The sequence below is a fragment of the Cricetulus griseus genome, chromosome 8, assembly GCF_003668045.3.
Source record: "Cricetulus griseus strain 17A/GY chromosome 8, alternate assembly CriGri-PICRH-1.0, whole genome shotgun sequence".
Lineage (NCBI taxonomy): Eukaryota > Metazoa > Chordata > Mammalia > Rodentia > Cricetidae > Cricetulus > Cricetulus griseus.
Window position 1 is genome coordinate 105,665 of NC_048601.1, and position 27,372 is coordinate 133,036.

At 42.0% G+C, this 27,372-nt stretch overlaps 1 protein-coding gene across 6 annotated transcripts in view; it reads right to left on the minus strand.

Annotated features, from left to right (window-relative positions):
- The window catches only part of LOC100757831 (zinc finger protein 120-like), a 33,804-nt gene extending 9,211 nt beyond the window's left edge, over positions 1–24,593 (minus strand). The window contains exons 1-2 of one of the 6 annotated variants that reach the window (XM_027430016.2): positions 24,380–24,593; positions 8,848–9,006 (exon numbers count right to left, since the gene is read on the minus strand). In XM_027430016.2, coding sequence (XP_027285817.1) covers positions 8,848–8,853 — 6 coding nt within the window. In that variant the 5' untranslated portion in view covers positions 8,854–9,006; positions 24,380–24,593. Of the gene's footprint in view, positions 1–8,785; positions 9,007–11,303; positions 11,323–21,407; positions 21,467–24,379 lie in introns of those variants that run through there. The other 5 variants (XM_027430019.2, XM_027430017.2, XM_027430018.2 and 2 more) reach the window with 5 other exon arrangements.
- Positions 24,594–27,372: the final 2,779 nt, after the last annotated feature.

The following is a 27,372-nucleotide window of genomic DNA, read 5'->3' on the forward strand; positions in this document are numbered from 1 at the left end:
GATATTCTGTGCCTAATTCTACTTTTAAACCAATAAAGCAGCTACTAGCTTGATACAAAGATGACACCAACTAACAGTCTAAGCAACAGAGGAGAGGCTACCTTAAATACCCTCTCCTGATAATGAGATTGATGACTAATTCATATGACATCATATACCCTTCATCTAACAGCTGGTGGAAGTAGAAGCAGACACCCACATGTAAACCTTGAACTGAACTGAAATCCAGTTGCAGAGAAGGAGTACTGATGAGCAAAGAGGTCCATACCAGGCTGGTGAAACCCACAGAAACAGCTGGCCTGAACAAGGGAGAGCTCTTGGTCCTGAGACTGATAGCTGGGAAACCAGCTTGGGACTGATCCAGACTCCCTGAATGTGGGTGTCAGTGAGGAGACCTTGGAAATCTATGGGACCTCTTGTAGTGGATCAGTACTTATCCCTAGCACAGGAATGGACTTTGGGAGCTCATCCTACATGGAGGGATACTCCCTGAGCCTAGACACAAGGGGGTTGGCCTAGGCCCTATCCCAAAGAATAAGACAGACATTGAAGACCCCCTATGGAAGGCCTCACACTCCCTGGGGAACAGAAAGGGTATGGGATAGGTAAGGTGTTAGTTGGGGGGGCAGGGGAGGAAGGGAGGGAGAGGGACCTGGATTGACATGTAAAATAATACTTTCTAATTAAAATAAAAGAAAAATTTTAAAAAATTAATATTGACCTTGATTTTTTCTGTAATGATACAAAGTAGATATTATTTTTGTTAGAACATACTGAACATACATGTCTAACCTTGCTTAAGGTGTGGTACCTATGTAATTCATTTAGCAATGTAATACAAATTTTTAGCCATTGAAAGTTACTATTACCAACTATTTAGGATAATAAGGAAATGCAGGTTAGCAATTAGTCGCCTATTGCAATCAAACTTGTCATATTAGGCATGTTTTCAAGATCAGACAGAGATATATTTTAGATGGACAGGTCATCATCTTCAAACACTTCAGAGATCTATAGAATATAGCATTTAAGATGTTTTAATAACATAGGTTCTTCTTTTTCTTATGACAATGTGACATGTCTGCTCATGGCAGCACCAATCTGCATTGATGAAGATGATAGGCATCAAAAAAACTCCACATGGAGCTTAATTTATTTGTGGCAAAAGTAAGCCACTGGGTGAGAAAGTGCCTTTGTCTCCACTGCTGACACAATGCTGTCCAAATTAGACAAGCAGGACATAAAGGGACTGCTGGGCTTTGCCAAGACATAGCAGGACAGCCCTTCAGAATATCCTGCTTCAGAGAAAAATCTTGTCAGACATGCTAGGCCTGTAGGCCAAAGATGATGCCCCAACATTGCAGAGGAACCTTGGGTGACTGTCCAAGCAGCCAGCTGTTTCTATCATTTCTCACATTTTTTGGAAGTCACTTGCTTGTACTTCCTGTTTACTCAAGCAATATTATTTCCTTCCTAGTCTCTGATGGAGTTGAAGACTCTATATTTATAGTTATAGTTTTCCTTGTTACTTGCTGCAGAAAAGAAACACACTAAAGACCTCTAAAGTGTACAAAGCTGAGAGACATCAAAAGGTAATTTGGGGTTGGTAACGCACATTAAGATAGAAAGTGAATTACATACAACCTTTTGGACTCACCAATTTATGACAGATATGGGGCCTTTTCTCTGAATTTCTCAGTTGCTGTGGACTAGACATTGTTGGTGTATTTATTGCCTGTGTATATTGTATATAGTTATCGTATTTATTGTCTATAGTTTTTCAGATATTAATTAAATATTCTTCTGTTTATTTTAGACAAAAGGTGAGAAATATGATATTTTGTTTTTTCTATAACAAATAAAACTTGCTTGAAGCCAGAGGGTGGGACTAGCCACTAGTGAATCAGAGAGGTCTGGAGTTATGTACAGATAGAGAGGAAGTGATATGGCTGGTCAGAGAAAGGAAATGATGAGGCAGGAGGAAACAGGAGCTCAGTCTCTTTTAGACTGGGAAGTTGGGGAGGTAAGGTGTGACTGTGACATGCTCCTTTGTCTCTCTGATTTCTCAGCATTTACCCCTACATTTGACTCTGGGCTATAATATTAAAACCTATTAGAAATCATGCTACAAAGGTCCTCTGCATACCTGGTATGGCTGCTTAGCTTAAAATGTAGGTGGACCTTCTAACTGTAGAAATCATGTGTCCTTGGGATCATTTTCTTCCTATTGGGCTACCCTGTTCTCCCTTCAGATGAGGATTTGTGCCTAGCCATAATTTCATCTTGTTAGACAGTGTTTGGTTGATATCCCTGGAATGCCTCCTCTTTTCTGAAGGGAAACAGAGTAGCAGTGGATGTGGGAGAATGGGGATTACTGGGACTGGAAAGAATGGAAGAAGGGGAGGATGCAGTCAGGACCTACTGTATGAAAGAAGAATAAATACAAAGAAAAAAATGAAAATGTATTTAGTCAAATGAACCTCATAACATGTTACAGTCCAAACAGTGCAAATGTCCAACATCTCTTCTGACACTCTAGACAATCTCTTGACTATCACATCTTGTAAAATCAAGAAAAAAAAATTAAGCATTTCCAACTCAGGATATATTCCCATTCAGACAAAGACAAAGAATATGGCTCTGACCCAGCCCCCAACTTAGGAGACATCCCCTACTCATGTGCATGTCACATCAGCCAGAACAGGTAGACAGGCCGCCAGCCCATGAAACTTATATATTCCTTCATTCCCATAGATAGATTCCCCCCCCCCAAACCTTACAGCCGCCACCTGCAAAGCCATGTCCCCATTCCCAAATCAGATGGATAACCTCTGCTCAAATGCAGACCACACCAGCCAGATGAACAATTAAGCAAACTGAGGCAAAGACACCCTGGTGGACCAGAGGTCATGCCAGCCATCAGAAACCCATGTAGCCTGCTCACATGTGAACCTCCTCTATTCTTCCAATAACCCCCCAACAATATTACCAATCCCACTTCCCTCATTGGTGTGTGGCAGCGTCCAACTTGGGTAGGGACCACTTGCTCAAACAAAGGATACACCATTGGCCAGAAGTCAATATAGGCCACAGACCCCCACTCTCATGATGGCCCTGGCCATTATCCCTAAGTTCCCCCTTTCCATTTTCTCAGTCCCAAACTTGGGGAGATACTCCCTGCTGGAATAAAGACCACATCTACTCCAAGATTTCCAGGCCCCAACTTGGGGTGAGAACCCCTTTTCAACCATAGAAAACCAGAGAGCAAATAGAAACCAAGTAACAGAACATACATCCAACAAATACAAACTGAGAAATCAGCACCTAGACCCACAATAACCTCAAACACAGATGACTGAACACCAGCATAAGAGCACAATCAACAATAGCAGAACAATGCATCACCACCAGAATCCAGCTATCCTACAGCAGCAATCCCTAAATATTCCAACACACTTGAAGCACAATTAATTTAAGACCAACTTCCCTGAGAAATTGAGTAAGACACAATTAAAAAGTAATTGGCTGATTTCTTGGACAAAATATTATTTCTTTTTATTATTTTTAATTACTCATATTTACATATCCATTCCCCCCATTCTCCCACCCTTTCCTCCTCCCATGTTCCCCACCCAACCCACCCCCAACTCCTACCCAGGGATAGTAGGACCTCTTCCAAGGACCTTCAAAGTCTGTCATATTGTTTGGGGGAGGGTTCAGGCCCTCCTTGCTGTATCTGGGCTGCAATAGTATCCCTCCATAGGGAATGGGCTCCCAAAGTCCATTTGTACTCTAGGGATAAAGACTGGCTCTGCTGTTAGAGGAGCCATAGACTGTCTTGGGATTCCTAGCTGGTACCCACATTCAGAAGGTTTGGTTTGGTCCAATGCTGTTTCCCTAGCTTTATGACTAGGGTCTCTATTCTATCAGTAGGTCAGGTCCACTGTTTCTACAGGTCTCGCCATCCCCACCTTGGCTCCTTTGCTCAACCCTCCTCCCTCTCCACAGCTGAGTTCCAGTAGTATGGTCCAGTGCTTAGCTATGGGTGTCTGTTTCTGCTTCGAACAGCAACTGGATGAAGACTCTCCTTCCTCTCCCTGCCCGCAGGCGCCAATTTGGTCAGGAGTTCTTGTCCCCATCCTCTTCTTCGAGGTACTATGCAATCTTCTCTTTGGGGTCCTCCTTGTTTCCTAGCTCCTCTTGCAGTGTGGAGTGTAGGCTAGTGATCCTTTGCTCTATGTCTAAAAATCAATAATGAGTGAGTAGATACCATGTTTATCTTTTTGTGATTGGGTTACCTCACTGAGGATGGTTTCTTCTAGTTCCATCAATTTGCCTGCGAATTTCAAGATTCCATTTTTTTTTCTGCTGAGTAGTACTCCATTGTATAAATATACCACATTTTCTCTATCCATTCTTCAGTTGAGGGGCATTTAGGTTGTTTCCAGGTTCTGGCTATTACAAATAATGCTGCTATGAACATAATAGAACATATGTCCTTATTGTATGAGTGTGCATTCTTTGGGTATCTGCTCAAGAGAGGGATTGCTGGATCTTGAGGTAAACTGATTCCCATTTTCCCGAGCAACCGCCATACTGATTTCCAAAGTGGTTGTACAAGTTTGCACTCCCACCAGCAATGGAGGAGAGTTCCTCTTTCTCCACATCCTCTCCAGCATAGACTGTCATTGGTATTATTGATTTTAGCCATTCTGATAGGAGTAAGATGGTATCTCAGAGTGGTTTTGAGTTGCATTTCCCTGATGGCTAAGGATGTTGAGCACTTTCTCAGGTGTCTTTCAGCCATTTTGGATTCCTCTGTTGAGAATTCTCTATTTAGTTCTGCACTCCATCTTTTAATTGTGTTGTTTTGTGTTTTGGTGGCTAGCTTCATGAGTTCATTGTATATTTTGGTGATCAGCCCCCTCTCAGATGTGGGGTTGGTGAATATCTTTTCCCATTCTGTGGGGGCTGGTGTTTTGTCTTGCTGACTGTGTCCTTTGCCTTACAGAAGCTTCTCCATTTCAGGAGGTCCCATTTATTAATTGTTGATTTCAGTGTCTGTGCTACTGGTGTAATGTTCAGGAAGGGGGTCTCCTGTACCAATTTTTTCAAGGGTGCCTCTTCAAGGAGGTTCAGTGTGGCTGAATTTATGTTGAGGTCTTTGATCCGTTTGGACTTAAGTTTAGTGCATGGCGATAGATATGGATCATTAGCAATCTTCTACATGTCTGAATCCAGTTATGCCAGCACCATTTGTTGAGGATGTTTTCTTTTTTTTCCATAGTATAAATTTAGCTTCTTTGTCAAAAATCTGGTCTTCATAGGTGTATAGGCTAATATCAGGGTTTTCAACTCTATTCCATTGGTCTACCTGTCTATTTCTGTGCCAATACCAAGCTGTTTTCAGGACTATGGCTGTATAATAGAGCTTGAAGTCAGGGATGGTGATGCCTCCAGAAGTTTCTCTATTGTAGAGGGTTGTTTTAGCTAGCCTGGGTTTTTTTGTTGTTGTTGTTTTCCATATGACGTTGGGTACTGTTCTATCAAGAGTCAGCCCTTACCTGACACTCCCTTCACAACTCTATTCTTCTAGGAGGCTCAGAGGCATATCCAGCAGAATGCTAGCTCATAGGGCAGGATTCAGATTACCCCCATGACTGGAGCTGGTTGAAGAATACTCAAGCACCAGGCATGGGCTTGCTTCATCTCCCACCCCTTCCTCACTCCCACACCATCTGTTGCTGGGGTCTATGGGAGGGCTCTGTTTAGGGTTCTTTGGGAGGAGAGTAGTGAGTAAAGCAATGGCCTTCATCTCCACCTGCTGTGGTTCCTCCCTTCTCTTTCTCTCCTTGATAGCTGCAGAGCCCTCCTAGTCCTCTCCTCAAGTGTATTTTCCCTAGTTTTGTTTTTTGTTTCTTTTAACCCTAAACTCTGGCAAATTAAGGGAAATTTAATTATGGTGCTTTGGGTCTGTTTACCCCTAAGCCCTCTCTGTAGTTTTTCTAACATGCTTTTGCAGTTAGTTAAGTAGGTTTTGGAGATACATTGCATTCTTTTTAAAAGGCGTTGCCCCCTCCAAACACACATGACTAGCCTTATTGCCAAGAACAAACAAGTTTTATCTCTATAGACTCATGCAAAGCTAGGAATCTAAGCTCTAGGGCCCACAAGCCCTTGCCACACCAGAATCATGTACCTGGGTGTCCCTATTCCTATGTACCCATTTAGAGTTCACTGCCCCTTCCAGGCAACTATGGCAGTCTTGCTCTGTCCCCTGCAAACCTGAACACTCAGAGAAGCAGGGGAGCACTGACTGTCACTTTCTACCTCTACCTTTCCTCCACCCAAAAGGGTCAAAATCTTCTCTTCAAGCTGCCTACCGCTTCCTGTCTCCTCTCTGTCCTCAGGCCTCCAAAACTCTATGGTCAGCTAGTAGTTGACCCTACCTTCTGGACTCCAGGCAAACTTTATTCATCAGAATACAAACAAAATCACACATTTACCCCCTTTGTCTCTAAATAAAAAGCAAAGGATTTAACTAACATAGTAAAATTATATACAATAAGTACAATAACTATAAATAGATATATGCAGGCAATAATTATATTAACAATGTCTAGTCCATTAGTATTTGACAAATTCAGAGAAAATATTCCATCATCTATCCTATCTTGATGAGTCCAAAGTGTTGCACCTAAGTCACAATCTATGCTTGTATTACCAACCCAAAACTATCTTCTTCTGCCTCTAAACTGTATACACTTTACACCTCTTTTGATAGTGTCTTTTCTGAATTTGGTCACAAGGAAAACCATAAATAAAACTATATAGTCTATTAGAGATCTGAGAAGAAAATAATATTACCTAAGTAAACAGGAAGTGCAGAGCAAACAATTTCCAAAACTAAGAAATGACATAAACACCTGGCTCTTTCTATAAATTAAGGGCTTGGCTGCATGGAGTCTTATACTTGGAACAACATTCCTAGACTTTGAATACAGAGTTAAGAACCTTCCCTTTCATGGTGCTTAAATCCTTGAAAATTCCTGTCTCTTTTTCACCACTGGACTGCCCTCTGAAACTTTCTGCTGCTGTTTTCTCAACAACAACAACAACAACAACAACAACAACAAAACAACGGACTTTTCCTTTCTTTCTACTTGCTTCTTTCTCACTGTGGACCTGAATGAGTAATAACCATTGAACAGAAACAATATTTTGTCTAAGAAATCAGGTTGAACTCTGCATTACTCACTTTCCTAGGACATGAAGAGAATAAGAAAGATTTGGGGCTAAAATATCACATAAATAAACTCTAGCTAAATTTTTCATGAAGTCTTCTAAGCACCTGTGCTTACTCACCAGGCCAAGATCACCTGATAGGACCACAAGGAACAAAGCCAGGCTTGGTCTATAAAGGCCACAGAAAGATGAGGCTGTGACTATCTTATTGAGAGCAATCAAAATTTTTATATCTTTCTCAGAAATGGAAGACATTGTAGTTTCCAGGATCAATACTGTTGTAGTTGCCAAGATACAATGAAGTTTCCAAGCTATACATGGTACACAAGATCAATGTCTAAGACCAATTGTCCTGTTAAGTTTCCATGCTTCCTTGACTACTAAGGGATCATATAGAGAAACACAAGCAGTCAGAATGTTTCCTTGCCTGAGGGAATGCAACAATCTGTCAGGAACTGAAACTTTTTGCCCAGGAGCCATGGACTTTAACCTGAAAAACCTATGATTCATTTCCCTCTAGGCAGGCAGACCAGGCAGACCAGACCATGGCTCCCCACAGATCCTATTGCCCACTAAAATCTTGTGACCTTGACCTCCAATGTCTGCCATTACTTTCAACATTCTGCTCTTCGAGGTCCTTCCAGAAGAGCTGATTAAGCTTTGTGAACAGCTTTCTATGGCTTCTGCCATCCAAGTTCTGATGTCTTCAACATTCTTTCAAAACTCAAAATTCCCAGGTCTGTTGCAGCAACAAAATCATTTTGAGGTACTATTTTTGTTCCAACTTTCTTCTCTGATGCTGTGATTAAATTATCTAACCAAAAGTGACTCAGGTAATGAACATACTTGTTTGGTTGTTACCCCTAGGTCACAGTCCCTCCTTGTGAGAACTTAGGATAGAACCTCAAGCTAATAAATGAAGGCAAGATGTGGAACCATTATTTCCTGACTTTCTCTCTTGCTTTGTCATTGTCTTGTACTAAGTTAGCTCTCCTATCCAGCCCAGATCCTCTTGTTCAGAGATATTGCCAACTCAGTGGAAGAGCCTTCCCACATCAATCAAAATCAACACACTCTCTCTCAGACACAACAACCAGATATTCTGATCCAGGCACACCTTCAGTTGATGTTCCCTCGGAGGAGTCTAGGCAATATCACAATGATAGCTGAGGCTAATTAGGAAAAAGAGACAATAATATATGAAAGGGTGTTAAACATCCAAAGTCACTGTATTAATCATTTCAAGCACTCAAACAGCAAAAACACAAACATGGAGATAGCAACAACTGGAAAACACAGATATGACAGGAAATAGGAAAAGGCAAGTGTCTAAGATCAAGAAGAGAAAACTAAAACTGTCTCTCCACAGAAACTTCCCAAATCAACAAACACTCAAGGAACTCATAAGAAATTTTGTGAATACAAAACTGGTGAAGGTCCAGCATTTTCCAGAAAATGAACAATATAATTAGACTATAATTAATAAAATCAATAACATAGATGGCACCACTGACAAAGCAAGACATAAAGATATACTTACATGGTCCCTTAAACAAGAATGACAAGATTCTAATCAAAATCAAACTCCAAGAAATCACTGACCAGCATCCATCCTGTATACTCTGGTTCTCTTCTTTGCCAATAACAGCAAATGGGTTGAGCAAGGAGGACTATTATACCAAAACTGGAGAGATTCACTGGAGGCTTTCTGATGTTTACCTTTGTAGAACACAGTTTTGACAACTAAAAGGATCTCATTCTCTGATGATAAAGGAAAGGATGTCTGTTAGGATCACTTAGACACCATTTTGTTTCCTATGAGAGATGATTGCCTGTAAGTCTGAATTAGAATGAGCAAATGAAAACATTTCCAAAGCCAATGCAAGGTAAGAGATTTTTAAAGAATCAGTGTACACCCAAAGCAACTTGTTTTACTCTTATTGTTTTATAAGTCATGAGCACTTTTGAAAACAAGTTTATTGATATTTTTGGCATATGTTTGTGCATGAGAGAGAACATCTTCCATTTGTATACAGGTGACATACAGAAAAAGAGGGTATCAGATCTTCTGGATCTGGTATAGTAGGTAATTATGAGCTTCCCAGCCTGAGTGTAGATAACTGAAATCAGATCATCCCCCAAAAGAATAAGTGCTGAGCCACCTGCCTAGACCCATATCTTTTATCCAATAAACCAAAAGACCTTCACAGATTAATAACAAGAACAACAAAATGTAAATGAATAAAGAAGTAAATAAATGATTCTGAGTAACACGATGCATCAAAATTAAGATGTGGTGTATGGTAAATTTGCACTATAAAATGAAAACAATCCAATGACAATGTCCAACAATTTATACAGGAAAGATGATCACAAAGCCACATTCACAGTGTAAACATTCAGAATGTACAATGTGATTATGAAAACATAATACACAAATTGGCATAATATGACTTCTACATTTGCCACAAAGATACAATATTCAAGAATGTGTACAATATTTGTCAAAGAATAAGGTGGGTGGAGAGAAAAAGCCAAGAACAAAAGGCAGGAAAAATATGCTCACCATTTATCAAAAGAACAAAAGAAACTTAGCCAGAAAAAGTATGTTCTTGACTAATGTTACCCAGCTACCTATGATTCTATGTGTATAGAAATTAAATAAACACAGACTTCACAACTTTCATAATATTAGCTCAAGATGACCCTTAAACTGTCATTTATGACCTTCCAGCTACTGATATTTCTTCCAAGGACAGAAGACGCATGATCTAGAGCTCCTTCTGCAAACGGAAGTCATCTCTTGCTATGCTCCCCTTACGGTTTCAGGTAAACGCAGCCCCATTGATGCTCAATCCCAAAACATAGAAGAATAATTTAAAATCTGCTTCCTGCCACATGGATTATAGCACAGATGTGTGGCATCTGCTCTATCTACCTGTTTAACACCATGCACACCTGAGGAAACCTCTGCAGCTCAGAAACTCCTTTTGTTCCCTGGAACTAAACTTCACAGAATCACACCATTGTGGCTGGTGATAGCAGAAAGTTAAAAGCATTCTAATCATGTATTGCTGAAAGGAAATTCACATCACCATCTTTCTACCAGTTCCTAAACTATTTGTAACATGATTAAGAAAAACCTGAAAGATTCAGAACTTCTAGAAACCAGACCTTCAGTTTACCAACCTGTCTTCCCACTTCACACCAAAAGCAAAGCCTGGGTGTGAACACTGGACAGTGATATTACAAGCATCAGATCCTCCCATGCCAGGGCTGCAGAATCTCCCCCTCCCCAGAAAACCCATACACAGGGAGACTTAGAGGACAAGGGTCACTGCCCAGGTTACCACATGGACCAATAGAACCATAGTCTGCCTCATGGGCCATCCAAATCCCAGCACAAATGACAGTTCAGCAGACCTGCTCTGAACAACCTACACTTAACCATGGCATGGCTTGTAGTCTTCCTTATAACTACCTACAGCAGAAACAGTGGAGAATCATGGAAAGAATCCATCAGCTACCTGCTACTAGTACTCCTGATTGCTAAGCCTCCCCAGAATCCCTCATTGGCTAAGGCTAACCAGATAGGCCTCAGAATAGTAGCAGCTCCCCTACTGGGTGATCAGAGATCAAATGACTCACACAACACAGTCCTTCCAGCTCTGCCCTTCCAGCCCAGCAGCAAGGCTCTAGCATAGATAGTTTGTATTTTAGTAGACATTCTTGCACTCTCCTAGAGTACTTCCTGTTCCTCATCCAAAGCACAGGGACCTTTGAGTGCACATTCCATAACACACTCAATGTCCAGCGCACCCAACCCATTGCCTCATGGTTGGGAAATCCTGAAGACACAGGTCACATTCACACAGTAACTGTTGTTTTAAAAAAACAGGTCATGAATTAGAAAACAATGAGGGGTCACTGTAGGGCTTGGAGGCAGGAAAGAGAATGTGGATATAATGTAGCTATAATCTAAAAAAGTACTGAAAAGTCAAAACAGTGCTCCAGAGACTAGGGATTTGTATTACAGCACATCAAAGATGAGAACACACCTTTCCAGCTATCAGTCTGGGGACCAAGAGTTCCCCTTGTTCTGGTCAGCTGTTTCTGTGTGTTTCACCAGCCTGGTCTGGACCCCTTTGCTCATCACTCCTCCTTCTCTGCAATTGGATTCCAGTTCAGTTCAGTGTTTAGCTGTGGGTGTCTGCTTCTACTTCCATCAGCTGCTGGATGAAGACTCTAGGATGGCATATAAATTAGGCATCAATCTCAGTATCAGGGGAGGGCATTTAAGGTGGCCTCTCCTGTATTGCTTAGATTGTAAGTTGGTGTCATCCTTGTAGATCTTCAGACATTTCCCTAGTGCTTGATTTCTCTTTAAACCTATAATGGCTCCCTCTTTTATGGTATCTCTTATCTTGCTCTCCTCTATTCTTCCCCCAACTCAACCTTCCTGCTCCCTCATGTCCTTCCCACTCCTCCCCTTACCCTCTTCTTATTCTCCCAGCTCCCTCTCCCCTCCCCCCATGCTCCCAACTTGCTCAGGTGATCTTGTCCCCTTCCCCTTCTCCAGGGGACTATGTGTGCCTCTGTTACGGTCCTCCTTGTTTCCTAGCTTCTCTGTTGGTATAGATTGTAGGCTGGCAATCCCTTGCTCCATGTCTAAAATCCATATATGAATAAGTAGCCCCATGAAAGTGGGTGTCAGTGAGGAGGCCTTGGAAATGTATGGGGCCTCTTATAGTGGATCAGTACTTATCCCTGGCATAGGAATGGACTTTGGGAGCCCATTCCACATAGAAAGATACTCCTTGAGCCTAGAAACACGGGGTAGGACCTAGGCCCTTTCCCAAAGGATACAACAGACTTTAAAGACCCCCTATGGAAGGCCTCACCCTCCCTGGGCCTCACCGTCCCAGGGGAAGGGAGAGGAAACTGGGATTGACATGTAAAACAATCTTGTTTCTAATTTAAATAAAAAAATGTAGGAAAAAAATTTCTCACACCTTTTCTCTAAGGATGAACATCTTAAACCAGAAAAAGGACAGTCCTGTTAGACAGGGCCACAACATTTTACCCAAATCTTCTATTTTAGTTAAACTGGTATAACTATAGCAATTTGGATTCATGGTAAGTACAGACCTTTGATTGCCCTAGTCTGTGAACCCCAAGAAATGGGCAATCAGGACATTTATGGATCATCTAAAATTAGTTACATAATTCCACATTAATAATCTCAATTAATGTTGAAGCAGAAAAGCCCTTGCCCTCCTTCTTGACCCTCCCTTTCTGTACTGTGATACCACCAGTTTCATAGTTGGTCAATGAACTCAACTCTTGCCCAGGTCCCTCTTCATTTACAAGTTTCCAATGAAAGACAGCGAAATTGGGAGGTCATTCCTTAACTGATCTATTTTTCCTTTTCACTGACCAGTCAAGGCCCAGCCCATAAGGAATTGGAGGACTATCTTCCCAACAACGGGCAGCAGAGGCAGCATTAGATGTTCAAAGCCATTTTCAATTACATAGCATGAGGAAAGCCTAAGCTACAGGAGACAATTCTTTACACAGAAATCAATAATCAACCTCATTTGAGAAGAAAGGAATGAAACTACTTATGACCTAGAAATATTGGAGAATAGGATCCGACACACAAGAGCACCCAGTGGCAGTTCTGCCTCCATCCACTGGCCCAGGTAGGCCCCGGGGCTGTTTCTGGTTCCCGTTCGTCATCACTGCTCAGAGTCATCTGACGCCAGTGATCTGCATGTGGATCCGAATTCGGCGGCGGGATCCTAAACATTGAGGCCCGATGGCAGTTCTGTCTCCATCCACCAGCCCAATGTGATCCAACACACCCAAACACTGCAGAGGCCCCAGTAACAGTGATACCTCCATCCATGAGAAGAGGACAGGCATGAGAGTATTGGATCTGTTTGCATCTACCAGAAGAGAACCTTGGTCACATACCCACCAGGAGAGCAAGAAACTCCTGCTACATGCACCAGAAGAAAGGATGAGAAGAGGACAAGGTAAAAGCACATTCAAGAACAGAAAACTCAGTAAGACACCACTGGAGACTAGGAACCATATACCAGCATGAACTGAACATCACAATACAGATGAATCAGAAGAGAATGACCTTAAAAACATTTTCAGAAAAATGATAGAGGATCTCAAAGAGGACATGAGAAAATCCCTCAAAGAAATGGAAGAAAAAACAAACCAAAAATACAAGATATCAACAAATCTCTCAAGGAAACAGTTCAAGACCTAAAAACTAAAATAGAGACAATAAAGAAAGCACAATTTGAGGGAATGCTGAAAATACCAAAGCTGGGTTAATGATCAGGAACTACAGATGTAAGCATAACCAACAGAATACAAGAGATGGAAGAGAGAATCTCAGGAGTTGAAGACACACTAGTGAAAATAGATTCATCAACCAAAGAAAATCTTAAGTCCAACAAATCCCTAACACAAAATATCCAGGAAATATGGGATACTGTGAAAAGATCAAATCTAAGAATAATAGGTATAGGCTGGGCGTTGGTGGTGCACACCTTTAATCCCAGCACTTGGGAGGCAGAGGCAGGTGGATCTCTGTGAGTTTGAGGCCAGGCTGGTCTCCAGAGAGAGTGCCAGAATAGGTTCCAAAGCTACACAGAGAAACCTTGTCTCGAAAAACCAAAAGAAAAAAAAAAAAAAAGAATAATAGGTATAGAAGGTGAAGAAATACAACTCAAACACGCAGAAAACATATTCAACAAAATCATAGAAGAAAACTTTCCCAACCTAAAGAAAGACATGCCAACAAAAATACAAGAAGCCTACAGAACATGAAATAGACTGAACCAAAAAAAAAAGGTCTCCTCGCCACATCATAATCAAAACACCAAACATACAGAACAAAGAGAAAATATTAAGAGCAGCAAAGGAAAAAGGTCAAGTAACCTAAAAAGGCAAACCTATCAGAATCACACCTGACTTTTCCATGGAAACTCTGAAAGCCAGAAGGTCCTGGGTAGATATTCTACCTACACTAAGAGACTACCATACCCAGCAAAGCTTTCAATCAATATATGGAAAAAACAAGATATTCCATGACAAAACCAGATTCAAACAATACATATCCACCAATCCAGCCCTACAGAAAGTTCTGGAAGGCAAACTGCAACCCAAGGAAGTTAACTACAACCAGAAAAATATAGGCAATAGATAACCCCACTTTACCAACAGCCAAAGGAAAAAGGGATAGAATCCCACACATAATCTCACCACCATCACCAAATCAAAAACAAACAAGAATGAACAATCAATGGTCATTAATATCCATCAACATTAGTGGTCTTAACTCCCCTATAAAAAGATACAGATTAGCAGAATGGATAGGAAGACAGAATCCTTCCTTCTGCTGCATACAAGAAACACGCCTCAACTTCAAAGGCAGACGGTAGCTAAGAATTAAAGGTTGGGGAAAGATTTTCCAATCAAATGGACCCAAGAAACAAGCAGGGGTAGCAATCCTAATATCCAACAAATTGGTCTTTAAACTAAAATCAATCAAAAGAGATGAAGAAGGTTACTTGCTACTCATCACAGGAGAAATCCATCAGGATGAAGTCTGAACATTTATTCCCCAAATACAAAGGCATCCACGTTTGTAAAAGAAACATTACTAAAACTCAAAGCACACATAAAACCCCACCATAGTGGGAGATTTCAACACCCCACTCTCACAACTGGACAGGAACACCAGACAGAAACTTAACAAAGAAACAAAAGAATAATTGAAGTTATGGTGCAATTGGACTTAACAGATATCTATAGAACATTGCATCCAAATACAAAACAATTTACCTTCTTCTCAGTGCCACATGGAACCTTCTCTAAAATTAACCACATACTTGGCAACATAGCAAACCTCAACAGGTACAAAAAAATTGAAAAACCCCTGTGTCTTATCAGACCACCATGCTTTAAAATTAGAATTCAACAACAACACAAACTACAGAAAACCTACAAACTCATGGAAATTGAGTAACACCCAATTGCACAATGCATGGGTCCAGGAAGAAATAAAAAAAGAAATTAAAGATTTCCTAGAATTCAATGAGATTGCTGACACAATATATCCAAACCTATGAAAGCAGTGCTAAGAGGAAAGTTCATAGTGCTAAATGGCAGCATGAAGAAACAGAGGAATAATTACACTAGAGAATTAACAGCACAACTGAAAGGTTTAGAAAACAAAGAAGCCAATACACCCTGGAGGAGCAGACACCAGGAAATAATCAAACTGAGGGCTGAAATCAATAAAATGGAAACTAGGAGAACAATACAAGGAATCAATATAACAATGAGTTGGTTCTTCGAAAAGATCAACAAGATAGACAAACCTTTATCCAAACTTACCAAACAACAAAGAGTGAACATGCAAATTAATAAAATCAGGAATGAAAAGGGGGACATAACAAAAGAGACAGAGGAAATCCAGAGAATCATCAGGTCATACTTTGAAAACCTATATTCCTCAAAATTTGAAAATCTAAAGGAAACAGACAATTTTCTGGACAGATTTCACTTACCAAAATTAAATCATTTAAGAATTTTGAAGGTGTAATATAGAGGACAGCAAGGACATTGCCCTGGAGAGCAATAGACTGGAATCAAGGCCACCTGAGTCAACATAAGAGAGCTTGTCTCAGAAACATTTTTTCAAACAAGATGGAAATGCAGCTGTTCTGAAATTAATATGTCTTCCCACTGGGACATCACTTTGGCGATTAATAGAGAAAAATCTCTTTAATGATGGTATGCATCCATCTCTGGCTAATACTCAAAAAGGAGCCAACTTAGACAGATTTTGCATTCCACAAATGCCATTATCCTTAAGTGTCTTTTAGATTCGTGCTCCAGGTTACACTTTGAGCAAATTAAATAGACTGGCAACTTGCAAATCTAGCCAATTAGACAGATGGGAGAGTTACACAGCAAAGATATTCTCAGAATAAATTCTTAAGTATACCAATGATCTGAAACAGCAGGTCATTCTTCACTGACAGTGTCCTGTGGTGAAGGTCACAGGGGATGAGAAAGATAGGACAAGTAGAAGATAGAAAAGACAAAAGCAGGGATGCAGAGGTCTTGGACAAACTCAGTCCCATGCCAAGTGAGCATCTTAGGAAGAATAGCATCTTGTACTCTACTTCCAGGACAGGGAATGCAAGGAAATGGGAGACTTTTACAAAGTCATCAGAAACTATGATACAATGGGATAAATCAAAAGAAGGCTAACCAAAAAATATTACACAAAGGAAACATAGGGTATTTCAAGAACATTATTAATTTCCCTGAGCCAAGACACAGGGGGTGGGCCTAGGCCCTATCCCAAAGGATACGATAGACTCTGATGACACCCTATGGAAAGCCTCACCATCCAGGGGGAGCAGAAAGGATTGTGTGATAGGTAGAGTTTTAGTTGGGAGGAGGGTGGTAGGGGAGGACAGGAGGGAGAAGGGAACTGGGATTTTCATGTAAAACAATCTTGTTTCTAATTCAAATAAAAAAAAAAAAACTGGGCTGAATCCGGACACACCTCATCCCTGTCTACACCCTGCCCTCTGTCCTATGGCAGGTGCCCTAGCCTCAGGTGAGTCTGGGCACTGTTCTCCCCCCCCCTCCCCCAACCTCCTCTACCTGCTCGATTCTGCCTGAGCCTATCCGGACAAGAGTGGACCAGCCCAGACCAGAAGGCCCATCCTGAGTCTGGACATACCTCACCCCTATCTACTTGCTGCCCTCTGTCCTGTGGCAGTTGCCTGAGCCTCAGGTGAATCTGAGAGCTGCTCTGTTTCCCAACCTTCCCCATCAACCCCTGCTCGCTTCTGCCTGAAACATCCCCCCCTCCCCCCGCCCCCACGAGCGCGCCCCCGGACAAGAGTGGACCTGCCCAGACCTGAAGGCCCATCCTGAGTCCAGACACACAGCAACCTTGTCCACTGACCACCCTCTGCCATCCAGCTGCTGCCAGAGGCTGAGCCCTCCACCAGCCACCTGAGAGAGGGAGAAACCCGACCTGCACTCACTGGAAGAAGGGATAGGAAGAAGACAGAATAAGAACACACTCAACAACAGAAAAACCAATATGACACCACCAGAATCCAGGGACTCCACACCAGCAAGATCTGAAAAGCTCAACACAGAGGATGAAGAAGAGATGGTCCTCAAAAATTATCTTAGGAAGATGAGAGAGTCCTTTAAAGAGGAAACAAGAAAATCCCTTAAATAGAAGAAAAAACAAGCAAAAAATTACATGAGATGGAGGAAAAGACAAACCGAAGAATTAAGAAGTAAACAAATCTCTTAAAGAATCTAAAGAAAGCCAAGAAAAAACAACCAAACAAGTGAAGGAAGCACTGGAAACAGTTCAAGGCATGAAAGCTGAAATAGAAACAATAAAGAAAACACAGAATGAGGTGATGCTGGAAATAGAAAGGCTGGATAAATGATCAGGAACAAAAGATGTGAGTATAACTAATAGAATTCAAGAGATGGAAGAGAGAATCTCAGTTGTTGAAGACTCTCTAGAGGATATACAGTCATTGACCAAAGAAAATCTTAAGTCCAACAAATCCCTAACACAAAATATCCAGGAAATATGGGACATTGAGAAAAGGCCAAACCTAAGAATAATAGGTAAAGAAGAAGGTGAAGAAATACAGCTCAAAGGTACAGAAAACATATTTAACAAAATCATAGAAGAAAACTTCCCCAACCTACAGAAGGATATGCCTATGAAAGTACAAGAAGCTTACAGAACACCAAACAGAATGGACCACAAAAAGAAGTCCCCCCTCCAACACATAATAATCAAAACACCAAACATACAGAATAAAGAGAAAATATTAAGAGCAGCAAAGGAAAAAGGCCAAGTAACATATTAAGGCAGACCTAGACCTATCAGAATCACACCCAACTTTGAAAGCCAGAAGGTCCTGGATAGATATCCTACAAACACTAAGGGAGCATGGATGCCAACCCAGACTATTGTACCCAGCAAAACTTTCAATCACTATAGATGGAGAAAACAAGATATTCCATGACAAAAACAGACAAACAATATATATCCACAAATCCAGCACTACAGAAAGTTCTAGAAGGAAAACTCCAACTCATTGAAGATAACTACACTCACAAAAACATAGGCAATAGATAATCCAATTCTACCAATCATGAAAAGAAACAGGAGGGCAAAATCCACACACAATGACACCACCAACAATAAATCCAAAACAAACAAGAACAATCAATGGACATTAATATCCCTCAATGTCAATGGTCTTAACCTCCCCATAAAAAGATGCAGGCTAACAGAATGGATACGAAGACAGAATCCATCCTTCTGCTGTATACAAGAAACACACCTCAACTTCAAAGACAGGCATTACCTCAGAGTAAAGAGTTGGGAAAAGATTTTCCAATCAAATGGGCCCAAGAAACAAGCTGGTGCAGCAATCCTAATATCTAACAAATTAGACTTCAAACTAAAATCAATCAAAAGAGATGAAGAAGGACATTTCATACTGGTCACAGGAAATGTCCATCAAGATGAAGTCTCAATCCTGAACATCTATGCCCCAAATACGAAGGCACCCATATTTGTAAAGGAAACATTACTAAAGCTCAAACCACACATTAAACCACACACACTTATAGTAGGAGACTTCAACACCCAGCTTTCACCACTAGACAGGACCACCAGACAGAAACTTAACAAAGAAACAAAGGATCTAACAGAAGTTATGACCCAACTGGGTTTAAGAGATATTCCATCTAAATACAAAAGAATATACCTTCTTCTCAGCACCACATGGCAACTTCTCTAAAATTGACCACATAGTTGGCAACAAAGCAAACCTCCACAGATACAAAAGAATTGAAATAACCCCCTGTATCTTATTAGATCACCATTCTTTAAAGCTAGAATTCAACAGCAATGCAAATTGCAGAAAATACAAACTCATGGAAATTGAATAACACCCAATATCACCATTCCTGGGGTGAGGAAGAAATAAAAAAAGAAATTAAAGACTGCCTAGAACTTAATGAGAATGTAGACACAACATACCCAAACTTATTGGACACTCTGAAAGCAGTGCCAAGAGGAAAGTTCGTAGCAGTAAGTGCCCACATGAAGAAACTGGAGAATAGTCACACTTGAGAATTGACAGAACAACTGAAAGCTTTAGAGCAAAAAGAAGCAAACTCACCAAGGAGGAGTAGACGCCAGGAAATAATCAAACTGAGGGCTGAAATTAATTAAGTAGAAACTGGGAAAACTTTACAAAGAATTAATGAAACAAAAGAGTTGGTTCTTTCAGAAGATCAACAAGATAGACCATCCTCTATCCAAACTAACCAAAAGGCAGAGAGAGAGAGCAAGCTAATTAGCAAAATCAGAAATGAAAAGGGGGATATAGCAACAGACACTGAGGAGATCCAGAGAATCATCAGGTCATACTTTCAAAAATTCAAAAATCTAAAGGAAATGGACAGTTTCCTGGATAGATATCACTTACCAAAATTAAACCAAGAACAGATAAGCAGTTTAAATTGACCTATAACCCCTAATGAAATTGAAGCAGTCATCAAAAGCCTTCCAACCAAAAAAAGCCCAGGGCCAGATGGCTTCACTGCAGAATTCTACCAGAAATTCAAACAAGAGCTAATACCAGTACTGTCCAAGTTGTTCCACACAATAGAAGCAGAAAGGATATTGCCAAACTCTTTTTCGGAGGCTAAAATCACTTTGATACCCAAGCCACACAAAGATATAACTAAAAAGGAGAACTACAGACCAATATCCCTCATGAACATCGATGCAAAAATACTCAACAAAATATTGGCAAATCAAATCCAAGAACACATCAGAAAAATCATCCACTATGATCAAGTAAGTTCATCCCAGGTATGCAAGGCTGGTTCAACTTACAAAAATCCATCAGTGTAATCCACCATATAAACAAACTGAAAAAGAAAAACCACATGATCATCTCACTACATGCTGAAAAAGCCTTTGACAAAAATCCAACATCCCTTCATGATAAAGATCTTGGAGAAATCAGGGATAACAGGAACATACCTCAATGTAATAAAAGCAATATACACCAAACCAACAGCCAACATCAAATAAATGGAGACAAACTCAACAGTTTCCCCTAAAATCAGGAACAAGAGAAGGCTGTCCACTCTCTATATACCTCTTCAATATTGTACTTGAAGTTCTAGCTAGAGCAATAAGACAATGAAAGGAGATCAAAGGAATACAAATTGGAAAAGAAGTCAAACTCTCACTATTTGCAGATGATATGATATTCTACGTAGAAACTCTACCAGGGAACTCCTACAGCTGATAAACACCTTCAGCAAAGTAGCAGGATACAAGATTAACTCAAAAAAATCAGTATCCCTACTATATACAGATGATAAATGCAATGACAAAGAAATCAAAGAAACATCACCCTTCACAATATCCACAAGCAACATAAAATATCTTGGGGTAACGCTAACCAAAAAAGTGAAAGACCTGTACAGTAAGAACTTTTGAGTCTTTAAAGAAAGAAATTAAAGAAGATACCAGAAAATGGAAAGATCTCCCATGCTCTTGGATAGGTAGAATCAACATAATAAAAATGGCAATCTTGCCAAAAGTAATCTACAGAGTCAGCGCAAGCCCCATCAAAATCCCAACACAATTCTTCACCGACCTTGAAAGAACAATACTCAACTTTATTTGAGAAAACAAAAAACCCAGGATAGCCAAAAGAACGCTGTACAATAAAGAATCTTCTGGAGGCATCACCATCCCTGACTTCAAGCTCTATTATAGAGCCATAGTTCTGAAAACAGCTTGGTATTGGCACAAAAATAGATAGATAGACCAATGGAATCAAATTGAAAACCCTGATTATTAACCCACACACCTATGAACACTGGATATTTGACAAAGATGCTAAATCTATACATTGGAAAAAAGATAGCCTCTTCAACAAATGGTGCTGGCACAAATGGATTAGGACTTCCAGAAGATTGCAGATAGATCCATATCTGTCACCATGCACAAAACTTAAGTGCAAATGGATCAAAGATCTCACCATAAATCCAGCCACACTGAATCTTCTAGAAGAGAAAGTGGGAAATACCCTTGAACGAATTGGCACAGGAGACTGCTTTCAGCACATAACACCAGTAGCACAGACATTGAGATCTTCAATTAATAAATGGGACCTCCTGAAACTGAGAAGCATCTGTAAGGCAAAGGACACAGTCAGTAAGACAAAATGACAGCCCACAGAATGGGAATAGATCTTAACCAACCCCACATCTGACAGAGGGCTGATCTCCAAAATTTACAATGAACTTAAGAAGCTAGCCACCAAAACACCAAACAATGAAATTAAAAAGTGGGGTGCAGAACTAAATAGAGAATTCTCAACAGAGGAATCTGAAATGGCTAAAAGACACTTAAGAAAGTGCTTAAAATCACTGGCCATCAGAGAAATGCAACTCAAAACTACTCTGAGATACCACCTCACACCTGTCAGAATGGCTAAAATCAAAAATACCAATGACAATTTATGCTGGAAAGGATGTGGAGTAAAAGGAACACTCCTCCATTGCTGGTGGGAATGCGAACTTGTAAGACCACTCTGGAAAACAGTATGGCGGTTGCTCAGAAAAATGGGAATCAGTCTACCTCAAGATCCAGCAGTTCCTCTCTTGGGCATATATCCAAATACTGCACATTCATACAACAAAGGACATATTCATAGCAGCATTGTTTGTAATAGCCAGTACCTGGAAGCAACCTAGATGCCCCTCAACTGAAGAATGGATAGAGAAAATGTGGTACATTTATACAATGGAGTACTACTCAGCAGAAAAAAGCAATGGAATCTTGAAATTCGCAGGCAAATGGATGGAACTAGAAGAAACCATCCTGAGTGAGGTAACCCAGTCACAAAAAGACAAACATGGTATGTACTCACTCATATATGAATTTTAGACATAGAGCAAAGGATTCCCAGCCTACAATCCTCTTCACCAAAGAAACTAGGAAACATGAAGGACTCTAAGGGATAAATGCATGGACCCCAGGAATGGGAAGAGGCAGGAACTCCTGAGCTAACTGGGAGCATGAGGGTAGGGGAGAGGGAGCTGCCAGAATGAGAGCAGGAGAAGAGGCAAGGAGAGAAGGAAATGAAGGAGCAGAAATATTGAGTTGGGGGAAGAACAGAGGAGACCAGGATGAGAGATACCATATTAGAGGGAACCATTATAGGTCCGAGGAGAGATCTGGCACTAGGGAGTTTTCCAGAAACCTACAAGGATGACACAAACTGACAATCCAGGCAATGGTGGAGAGGATAACCTAAACGCCCTTCCCCTAAAATGAGACTGATGACTACTTTTTATTCCATCCTAGAGCCCTCATCCAGTGGCTGATGGAAGCAGAGGCAGACACCCACAGATATACACTGAACTGAACTCTGGAACTTAGTTGCAGAGAGAGAGAGGAATGAAGATCGAAGGGGTCAGTACCAGGCTGGTGAAACCCACAGAAACAGCTGGCCTGAACAATGGGGAACACATGGACCCCAGATGCTGTCTGGGAGGCCAGTACAGGACTGATCCAGACCCCTGAACATGGATGTCAATGAGGAGGCCTCTGCACCCTAGGGAGACCCTGGTAGTGGATTAGTATTTTCCCTGGTGTAAGAAGGGACTTTGAGAGCCCAGCCCAGGATGATGCGGTGGACTTTGTGGAGCCCCCGTTGAGGGCCCTACCCTGCCTGGGGAGTGGAGGGTCGATGGGGTGGGGGAGGAGGGGTAGGGATGAAGGGAGGGAGAGGGAGAAGGGATTGACATGTGAAACAAGCTTGTTCCTAATTTGAACTAATAAAAAAATTATTTAAAAAAAATCTGGGAGAAAAAAAAGAACATTATTAATTAAGTCCACAGTGGCTTTGGGACTGATAACCATAGCTCCATATGATGGGAAGAGTTGGGGATCTCAGGATCTGAAGCAACCTCTCCACAAAGGCCCTGGCCCCAGACCATTACCATTGCTCCCATGCATTTTCCTGGTTTTGAAAAAGAAGCTCTGCTTTATTGTCAATGTCAGGCCCTTAGGAAAAGCTCTCAAGGCCTAGCCTCTAAAACACCCCAAAGATTGGTATATGCTAACCAGGCCTGTTACAGATTAGGATGCTAGTATACACCTTTGTTCACCAGGATTGTCCAGATGTTTGACTCCAAACCATTACAAAGGAGCCACCCTGATTTATAACCAGCCTCTAGGCCCAAACCTAAATGAAAGAAAATGCCTCTAACAAGCTGCTCAAGGAGGAAGGCATTACAGGGTCACAACCAACCTTAGGGCCTGGTGAGCCATAAAGCTCCAGTTTTCTTCTTGAGAAAAGCATAGGTCTGCCAGATGGGCAATATGACACCAGGTGACAACTATTTGAAAAGTAAAACACTATGTGTTAAGGACTTGCTTAATCATTCAAGGCTTTCATTTAAGCCCTCAGGCAGGTAGGAGGGACATTCTTGGCAGAGCTAGTAACAACCTAGGTCCTAAGTCCTCCCTCACCTAAATTCTACTTTGTGAGACTCACTATCTCCTAAGCATTAGTAAATCCTTTATATCACCAATTCTACTCTTCTACATAACGGCATAGTATTAGAGTGATACACAACATAAGATGCCTTTTACAACATCCACAAAATTGACTATAAATGGAACTTACAGGTTAAACACAAAGTGCTTACTGTCTAGAAGGTACTGGAGAAATTAAGCCTCTCGGAGTTTGGAAATCTACTTTCCATGGATGCATCAAAAGCATGTTGACTAGAAAGATGTTTCTGCACACAATTTTCTGCTCCCAGTGCTCTAAGCAGATTCAGCCCACAGAGCAAGTCTGCTCCTGGGTTCAAGGAGTTTCAAGGATCACATGGGACCTCACAGGATAGAAAATCTGACTGCAGGTTTCCACCCAGATCCGGGGAACCCACCACACCAGCTCCCACACCTCCCCATCCGGAACAGGAGCCCCTTGCGCACCATACTGTGGTTTCCCAGCTTGCCCATGCTCTCCGCTCAGCTGTCTGTAGCAGCAATCACAGCACAGCACACAGAAACGCTGGCGGCAGTTCCTCTTCAAAGCCACTCGTGAAGCTGGGAGCTCCTCTTGAAAGTCACCCCTGAAACCGGCAGCTCCTCTGGAAAGTCACCCGTGAAACCCGAAGCTCTTCAAAGCCACGCCTGAATCCGGCACCGGAAGGGCCCTGCACCACATCTGACTGGCAGGTCGTCTGGAGGGCTTGATTGGCCAGTGAGGACTGAGTGACAAGAGCACCTCCCATAAGGTTATGCTGTGGTTATGCTGTGGTTCCTGAACCTGCCTTCCACCCCCAAGGCCTTTTCTAGATTTGCAAAGATATGCATTTCAATAGCACTTGCCCCTGGCTCCAACAGCAGACCCTGTTATGTTCCTGCATTCCATAGGGACTTACCTTTCTTCTTCCTGGACATACTGTAGCTAGCTAGCTTGCACAGCCCAATATACTATGTGGAGTGGAGTGAGTCCCTCCCTGTTCCATATGTGGAAGGGTGCCCGGAATATTAACAATAAAAGGGAGATTTAAAGACACAAAAGGATATGTTTGTTCTGTGGCTTCATGCTAAGGTCAGATGAACTGAAGGCACTTTTAACCTGGTTGTCACTGTTATGCCCAAGTCAGGAAGATCCCCAAAGACCACCAGGGAGACAGACTCACTGATGCAAATGTACCAGGTTTATAAGAGGAAAGGAGGAAGGGAAGGAAGAATGGGAGGAGGAGAGGGGAGGAAGGAGAAGAAGAAAGAAGGAAGGAAGGAAGGAAGGAAGGAAGGAAGGAAAGAATCTTGTGGAAGCTGTAGTGTGCCCCCTTGAAACACACAGTTTACCCTAAAGGTAAACACATTCATCTTTACTTGCAAGTGTTCATTGCCGAGGATGCCTCTGGTTTCTGCTATACCACCCATAATGGGGTCTCACTGGGGCTCCTCTTGGATATCCTGTTTTCCCGTGTCTTAAAGATCCTGCAGTTTTGAATCTGTAGGTTCATCCCCTTCATATGCTCCAGCAGTTCATAGATTAGGTGGATGTTGGGGTGGGCTGGTAGCTGATTTGATTAGCTTGCTAGCTTTCCCTCATCATCACTGCATGGATGAGCTCCCCAGTACTGCCTCAGCTAGCTCAACCAATGTAGCCTACAGCAAGGAGCAGGCCCAGTTCTCCTGTTCTTGGGCCTTCAGATCTTGGTCTCCTTCACTCATATTGCCAGGGCTAGCTCTACCGTTTTTTCCCAGGCAAGGTGCAGGGTCCTCTCTCCTGAATGCTGTAGGGGGTATAAGAGGGTGTCAGCACTCCTGCTCTCATGACCTCAAGGCTGGCTCACCTGCAACACCCACAATAAGGGCAGCTCTAGTGTGCTGCCTAGGTGGGGTGCAGGGCCTGCTCTCTTGTGTGCTGTAGCTACTGTGAGATAGGACTAGTTCTCTAACTCTCATGACCCTGGGGCCAGCTCTCTTGTCTGTCACAGGTAGCAAGGTATAGAGTTGTGAGGGAATCTTCCCCTCACCCATGCCACCACATGGCTGATGGGCTATGGAGGATATCAGTTCTGTTGCTCCTACCCTCAGGGCTGACTCGCTTATGTCCCCAACCACAGGGTCAGCTCTAGTGTGCTGCCCAGGTGGGGTTGCAGGACCTGCTCTTCTGTGTGCTGTAGCTAGTGGTGCATGTCTATAGTGAGGGATGGGCCATCTTTCCTGAGTGTGAGTGCAGGAGAGAATTCTCTCTCCTCTGATGGGTAGGACCAGCTCGCCTGCTACAGTATCCATCAAGGGGTGGGACCAGCCATCCCATGGCCCGTGAGGGTGGGGCCAGCCCAGCACAGTATGGTTCCAATAACCCCTGATAACATGGAGCATAGACATCACCACAGACCTCAGTTGTATCAGGACCATGGCCCCAGACATGGCCCTTAGCAGCAACTCAAGGCCTGATGTCATTATGGCCTGGTGGAAGCACAGGTCACTCAGATCAGCAAAGCCCTGGTGGCAGCATGGCCCCTGTGTACCAACGTGGTTCTAGGTGGCTGGCTAGACCCTGGGCATCTGTAGAGCCCTTGGTGGCCACTGGATCAGTAGAGTCCACATAAGACCCTGGCCTCTACAGGGCCACAGAACCAGACATGGCCCTAGGTGGTGGTATGTGTTTGGATGCCTCCATGGCTCCAGGTGCCAGCACCAGCCACCCCAATCAGCATGGACCTAGGTGCAGCACAGTCCCTCAGATACCAACATGGTCGAAGGTGGCCTACCAGACCCTGGTCATCCACATGACACTTGGTGACAACAGGAGATCCAGACATCAACCCAAACCCTGGCTGCTGTAGGGTCATGGATCCAGACATCGACTTCTGTAGCAGCCCTGGCCTGGAAGACACCATGGCCAGGAACTGGCGGTTCACCTGGGACTGAATTAATGGTGGACACAGATGGCACTCAAAAGTCTTTCGGAGTTTTTAATGGTGGCATTAGGAGCTGTAAATCTCCCTTGTACTGTTTTCAATGTGTCCTAGAGGTTTAGTTGTATTGTATTTTCATTTTAATTTAGTTCCAGGAATTTTTAAAATTTCTTACTTGATTTCTTTTTTGGCCCATTCATTATTCAGTAATGAATTGTTTAATCTGTCAATCTTAAGTTTTATTGCATTGTGTTCAGATAGGATACAAAGAGGGATTTCAATCTCCTTTTGAATTTGTAAAAATTTGGTTTGTAAACATGTGGTCTATTTAAGAATAACTTTCTTGAGGATCTGGTCTACAGAGTGAGTTCCAGGATAGGCTCCAAAGCTACACAGAGAAACCCTGTCTCAACACCCCACCCACTAAAAAAGAATAATTTTCATGCACTGCTGAGTAGAATGTGTTCTTTGCTGTTTGAGTAGAATATTCAGTCAATATCTGCCACATCAGTTTGATGTATGATGTCGATGTCAATTAAT